General features: G+C 35.2%; 2 protein-coding genes across 3 annotated transcripts; both read right to left on the bottom strand.

The window, feature by feature from the left end:
• Window positions 1-662: 662 nt before the first annotated feature.
• Window positions 663-3,227, bottom strand: LOC130495263 (E2F transcription factor-like E2FF). Its single transcript, XM_056986754.1, has 11 exons — window positions 3,060-3,227; window positions 2,887-2,954; window positions 2,747-2,799; window positions 2,566-2,643; window positions 2,404-2,460; window positions 2,208-2,295; window positions 1,989-2,056; window positions 1,836-1,908; window positions 1,681-1,742; window positions 1,220-1,589; window positions 663-1,138 (listed from the first exon to the last, which is right to left on the bottom strand). Exons 1-11 carry the CDS (start codon window positions 3,158-3,160, stop codon window positions 1,068-1,070), a joined length of 1,089 nt encoding a protein of 362 aa, XP_056842734.1. The 5' UTR covers window positions 3,161-3,227; the 3' UTR covers window positions 663-1,067.
• A 314-nt stretch (window positions 3,228-3,541) lies between these two features.
• Window positions 3,542-5,357, bottom strand: LOC130512596 (protein transport protein SEC13 homolog A-like). 2 transcript variants are annotated; one of them, XM_057010746.1, is made up of 2 exons: window positions 5,142-5,357; window positions 3,542-4,640 (listed from the first exon to the last, which is right to left on the bottom strand). In XM_057010746.1, exon 2 carries the CDS (start codon window positions 4,632-4,634, stop codon window positions 3,723-3,725), a length of 912 nt encoding a protein of 303 aa, XP_056866726.1. In that variant the 5' UTR covers window positions 4,635-4,640; window positions 5,142-5,357; the 3' UTR covers window positions 3,542-3,722. The 2 variants fall into 2 exon arrangements, with proteins under 2 accessions (XP_056866726.1, XP_056866725.1); XM_057010745.1 differs by having other exon boundaries at window positions 5,158-5,356.
• Between the last annotated feature and the right edge of the window lie 1,600 nt (window positions 5,358-6,957).

Here is a 6,957-nt window from a genome sequence, read left to right as displayed (position 1 = left end):
ATCCAAAAAAATTTACATCAAAATATTTTAAAAATAAATATAAATCCATGTATACAATTTTATGAATATATGAATATTTTCAATTTTTAACATAATAAAAGATATTTTATTAAAATAAACTTTATTGTATATAAAATTAATATTTAATTAGTTATTAAATATATCAAAGGCATGAAAATAATTTATTTTAATGGTTTTCGAATTAATAATATATTTATTTAGTAATTTGTAAAATTATTAAGCCCGCAACTGCGGGCAAAACAACTAGTAGCTATACTATATAAAACTATGTAAGTCACAGTATAGCAATGTTACCATTCATATATTTCTCACAAGTTAATAATGCCTACAGTCTACTATATAATGTTAATCGTCTAGGAAACTGGAGGTTCACTTTTGTGTGTTGGTATACGTCTTTCGATCTTCGGTGATGGAATCAATACACTCGCGTTTTACGTATTTGTTTGGGAAGAAACTTAAATTGAACAAATATTTGCTACTAAAATGTAAAACTCTGTGATGGTGAGCATCAAGAAACGTTGCGTATACTGCTCCTCTATGCAATTCTCTACTGTTAGCAATCTAACGCATCCAAACATCTGTATAGGTCAAGAAAGTTTTGACCTATGAAACAATTGAATATTAGGTGACTCACAGTCATATGTACTATCATTAGACGATCCTTTGCATAGTTTTTACTTGTGACAGAAGGCCAAAGAAAAACTTACACATACATATTAGATGTTAAGAAACAAAAAAAAAATGCTTTGTAGAACCTGAAAAAATCTAATGATGCCAAACCAAAGATAGGAATAAACACTTATAGTAAGTTCAGGAGAGTACGAATTCGAATCCAGATGGATGAAAGGAGCTAGTCCACTAGACAAAGTCACTGGGACAAAAAGATTACATGGATTTTTTTGTTGGGTGCAACTGTTATTAACAAATAACAACAATACTTTGATTCTTGATTAAGGAAGCCTAGAAAACTATGATGTTTTGTGAGTTTATGTGCTCTCATCATGTACCCAGTGAAAACAATCTACCTTTCGGGGGAGCGTAATGTTTTATTTGCGATCAAGCTCGGCAAACCATTTGTTCCATGACCCCGTGTAATGCCCAAGAAGACCTGTCACATCTGTTTTAACCACAACAATTTTTATCAAATGAAATCAAGAATGCAGAATTATTAACATGCTTCACTAACAGTGGTTGTTACCTTGATTGGAATACTGAGGTTTGTAGGTAGAAGAAAGGGCCTCGAGATCTTGTAACCTTCCGTTATAAATGGTTCCAACATTGTTGTTCTTCTTCTTCTTAGATGCAGCTGTTGGTGAGAAGGGGCCAAACATATAGCAGCTCTTTGCAGCTGGTTTTGTTTCCTCGTCATGTTTCTTATATCCGGTTTGTAGTACGTAGTTTGATGAACAATCTGTTTTGTTTCTCTTTGTACTCAAGTTGGTGATCTCAGTTCCAAATACCCGCTTCTTGGATTCATCGGTGGAATTAAACAAGGTTGATCCTTTTTCGATTAAGCTTTTGGACCCCAACCACTTATAAGCTGGTTTCCTAGTCCCTGGTATATGAGTCTGTGGGCAAAGCAACAAAAGAAAGAGAAAGAAAGAAAGATGAAAGACTGGAATAAGTAATTGGAGGGTTAAATGAGCAAAAACTCTTTACCTTCTCGATTAACTCCATGGAGGAAAGCACATTTGCAATGTCGTAAAGCCGTCTAACTTTAGCTGTTAGATCATTTTCAGATATTGGGGGTTGGTTTATGGTAGTGTGATAATCAGAGAAGAGAAAAGATGTAAAGCAGGAAGTAGAGAGTTTACTTTTCATTTGCACTGAATCTTGAGAGTCGTTCAGCAAGGCTTTGGCAGCAGTATCCAGTGTGATGATCTCATCCTAAAGTGAAAGCAGGAGACAGGGTGTGTGAGTAGTTTTATAAGAGAGAGGTGTGTATTAGTGAAATAAATGGAACTCACATGAGAGCAAAGAAACATCTTAACAAAGTTCTGGGAGAGTAGCCAGAGAGATCTCTCCTTCTTGTGGTCTGATAAGAAGATAATAAAGTGCTTTGGAGTTAGCTCTTAACACAAACTCTATCCTCGGAGATTGTATCAAATGCTAATGGTGATTAGCAATAACAAGACATGTGGTTTTTATCTGCTAGAAAGAAGATGTATAAGAAAAGGAAGATGTACCCATTGTAGAGAGCGAGGAGGATTTGTGTTGATCATGAGGTGGTAAACTAAGGGAATCATCACTTTCATCACTACCATCATGTGAAACCTATGAAAGATCAAAATGAATTTTGAACAACAGAATCACCTCTTGTCAATGATCAACAGAATCAACTCCTATAGGATGAACTGAAAACCAAAAATCAACATTAGATACCTTGTGGGAGTTGCTGCAGATAGTTGAGAGACCAAAACCCTCTCTCAAACCTTCTTCCTGTAAACAAAGTTATAAAAAGAAAAAGCATTCTCTTAAAAAATCAGATACTGAGGGCAAACAGCAATTGAGTAGCGCTATTTGAAGAAGAAGAATTAATTAGACCTTGAGTTGAAGAAGGGAGCGAGGAATGTGAACAAAACCATTCCAAGAGTAAAGACTCTTCCCTTTTCTAGCCACAACCTGAGTCAGTGTCAGACATAGGGAATCAGCTCCTCAGACAGACAGAGTGAAATGAGCTAATTTCTTTTTTATAATTAGAGAAGAAAGTGAGTGAGAATGTTACCCCAATGCTCTCCAGTATATTGACCACATCATATATACGCCGACGTTCCACTCCTGCCACCATTGTTCTTCAGTTTCTTTTTGGAATCTTAATTAAAAAAAAAAAGGCTATATTTACCAAAGAATTTCTGAATCTCGTACCTAATTTGGCAGCGGCCTCATCGATCCCAAACAAATCAACATCGTCTCTGTTATATAGCTTCATGAAACTGTGGATTGTACACACACATTAGACAATTTTAAAGTTACACAGAAACCCCAAATCTGGACTGGTGGAAAAGTATCGAGAGAGAGAGAGAGATGTAAAACAGTACTTGGAGACGAGAACGCCTAGAGATTTCTCCTTGCGGCTATACGATTGGAGAGCGAGAGCATCCACATCCTGAGAAGACACAATCCATGACATTTTCTCCATCTCTAGATCTCTCTCTCTCTCTCTCTTTCTCCTCAGAGCTTTGTTTACCGAAAGCAAGCAGGCGGGGGGAAATGGAGATTTCGAAATTATGTAAACGAGCGCTTCTTCGCTGCCCTTTTGCCATCTGTTTTCTTTGTAATTGACCAAAACACCCCTTCCTCCCTCCTCCTTCTTTAACACTTCTAGAACACACATCATTTCAAAAGAGTAACTACCTCCTACCTTATTGTAAAATGGTTGCATTGCAGCCATTTAGACATTTAGCGCCAGCGCCAAAACCCAAAAACAAAAGTCTTATGTAAATCTTAATTGATTTCATTATGTAACCTTATGAGATATTTTCATTTCTGACAAACAAAAAGTATTAAAGAAAAAATAGACTAGTTTTTGCAATCTTTGGTTTCTGATTAATAAATACATAACATATATATGGTCTTTTTTCTGAGAAACATCAAATGATTAAACAAGTGCCTATAGAAAATGAAAAAAAAGTATAGAGAAACCAACCACATTTGATACTACAACAAGGACAATCGAACAAACACAGCAACAACAACAGTATCTATGGCTCAACGACAGTGACTTGCTCCCACTCCCCATCCACAGCCTCTTTCCACAACGTTACGTTAATGTTCCCGTCAGAAACTGCCAGTAAATTACCCGTCAACGACCACGTCACCCTCCACACCGGCGTCTTGAAATCTTTCAAAACCTTTCCTTCCCACTGCTCTCCTTCTTTCCCTACCGTCCATATGATCACACTCCCATCTTCCGACCCGCTTGCTATCGTCGACTTAGGCAGACCCAGGTTCGGTGCCCATGCCACGTCCCTCACCCAATCCTTGTGTTTGTGGAGCGCCGGGAAACAGTCCATCTTCCACGACCCGTTGGCGAATTTCCACACCTTCACCGTACTATCACACCCTCCCGACGCTAATTTATAAACCGGTTCGTGCATACCGGAGCTAACGAGCGCACCTGGCTCAGTCGCTGGTGCCCATGACACTGAGGTGACTCCAACCGGATGCGCTTGGTCTATCCTCGTTGTGTCCCAACCGCCATCTGCTCTCGCTGAGAAAACAGAAATGTTTCCATCGGATGCTCCGCAAGCTAAGGAGAGTCCGAGCTCGTGAGGAGCCCAAGCGATGGAGTTGACTGATACTTTGTGGTCGTTGAAGACGTGAGCCTGCGTCCATTCGTTTTGGTTGTTTCCTTCTTTCCATATTATGATCTGCCCATCGTAGGAGCACGAAGCTAGTAGCGAATCGAACTTTGGGTGGGCCCAGGCGACTTGCCAGACGGGACCTCGGTGGCCGGTTAAGGTAGCTAGCTGCTGGGATCCGCCGCTGTTGCTTACTCCGGTTATCTTGATTGTGCAGTCTGATGAAGCAGTAGCTACACGCTTTCCATAGTAATCCATGACGACATCATGGACAATGTCGCTGTGACCAGTCTCGATCTTCTGTGGAGGCATATTTTCCTGTTAAGAAAACAGAGTGCGGTCATATATATATATATGCTGGAGCAAGAATAGAATGGGCCTTTTAAGTTTCAATTACAAGTAACACTATTCAATTCAAATCAATAGAGAACACGCTTGCATGAGTCAGTTGATTCACTCCAGAAATCAATACAATCAAAGCTTTGATCCAATCAGATGATACAAACACACACAAAACAGATTGATCAAAAAAAAACACACACACACACAAAACAGGTGAACCAATTATTACAGCCAAGACATGTTTCATAAGAATCATAGACAGAACAGTAATGCATGAATAGATCTATTGTCGGAGATCAATTGAATGGGAGTATAAGCTCCTAAAAACAGTATAAGAGTCCAATTAAATTGACACAAAAGAGAATTCGATACTGTAAAATCCATTCATGAGCCAAACTGGATCTAATATAAATCTTAGGCGAATCCTAAAAGGAAAATCAACGGAAGATCAAACTGAACAGAAGCATCAGAGAAAACCTTAACAGAAATAAACCTTATAAACGAGGAAGTTTTCTTCTTGTCCAAAACTCAGATCTGCTCAAGGAAACGAGCGAGCCAGCCAGCCAGCGAGAAACGAAGAAACGGAAGGTAAATCGAACAAGGGAGCCAGCTAGCTAGCTAGCTTCTGTCTGTCTCCCTTATTACCGATTCTACCCCTTGCTTTCCGAAATGACAATACTACCACCGTATCTTACTCGATTTTTAGGAGCTGCTCTCTTCGCCATCTTTCCTTTATCTCAAGACCTCACAACGACACCGTCTTCCATAATACTGTTGGGCCTTCAATCCTACAAAGCCTATCTTATTAAATTGTTCCCCTTGGATAGTTTGTTTTCTTTATTATTGCATGCATGGCAAAATTACTTATGTAATCACATCTTTAATTTTAAAACTAGATTTTGACCCGCCCGACCGGGCAGATATTCATATTATATTTTTAGTTTTCTTTTTAAATTAAATGATGTATTTGAAATATTTAAATATAAATTTAGATTAAAAATTAGTCTCTGTAGTTATAATAAAAGTTTAATAAAATAGTTTCATATAAAATTTAAATTTTCTAATTAAAATAATATAGAAGTGGATCATAGTTTTTTCAATTCCAAAATTTTACCATCTCTTAAAAACAAAAACAAAAATTATAAATACATAAAATATATAAACATATTTGGAACTATAATTTCTACTAAAATAAATTTGTTAAAAATATTCTTGCGTTGTTTTTGTTTATTTCTAGAGCTTGACTCGTGACCGTATAAATATTCGATTTCACTTTAAATTTTTTTTCTTTGTACTAATGGTATACTATATATATATATATGGATTATAAATAATTGTGTTAAAAGGTCTTGTTTATAAATGATTGATTTCAGTTTGGTATACTACTGGTTTTGAAGACAATGATTTTGTGTGATTCAATTATATTAAAATACGTGTGGTTTGTGACTGGGTTTAAAAAAATTATGTTCATGATTGTTCTTAATGTATCAGTTAATTAAAGGGAAAATTTGGAAAAATACACTCCCATAAGAAAATAATTTGAAAATTATACCTTTATTTAAGATTTTGGAAAATACACTTAGATATATATATAAATTTACATAATTGCCCATTCCTAGTATTTCTCTAATTCAGATATATTGTTTAAAATTGATTTTTAAAAATAAAATCATTACACAATCTACAAAATATATTTTATATTTTTACTGTTTTTTTTACTTCAATATTTTACTGTTTAAAAAAAAAAAAAACAAGATGGCGTCTTCTACTCTCGTCTCCTTCCTTCTAGTTCTTCTCCATCTTTGAATTTTTTTTCTCCTTTCTTAGATTCTTCTTCTTATCTCTCAAGAGGTTTGTTGCTTCATGAATCAGATACTAGTTTGTAAACCTAATTTGTTTTTATGAAAACTAATTTGTAAACCTAATTCAGATAGATAACAATTCTAAAGAAGATGAAATTTGTAAACCTAATTGTATTTTTAACAACGTAACTCGCTCTTTTCTTGTTTATATAGATTAAAAATAAAATAAAGGAAAATATGTATAAACTTCATGATAAAGTCAAAACAAATCATAATTCACATATTGTAAAATTAAAATGATAAATAACATATATTATTTCAACACATATTTATCTTAAACAAAATAATTTTTAATGATATTTTTTATTAATTACGAATTTCTATATAATTTCGAATTTAATATATTAATTACTGAAATATCTTGGATAAACAAGTCATTTCATAATTAAAGAAGTGTATTTTTCAAAAAATAAAATAGAAAATGCAGTTTT

This window comes from Raphanus sativus, chromosome 5 (assembly GCF_000801105.2).
Source record: "Raphanus sativus cultivar WK10039 chromosome 5, ASM80110v3, whole genome shotgun sequence".
Classification (NCBI taxonomy): Eukaryota; Viridiplantae; Streptophyta; class Magnoliopsida; order Brassicales; family Brassicaceae; genus Raphanus; species Raphanus sativus.
The sequence above is the reverse complement of the archived record's forward strand: the minus strand, read 5'-3'. Positions and strand labels throughout refer to the sequence as shown.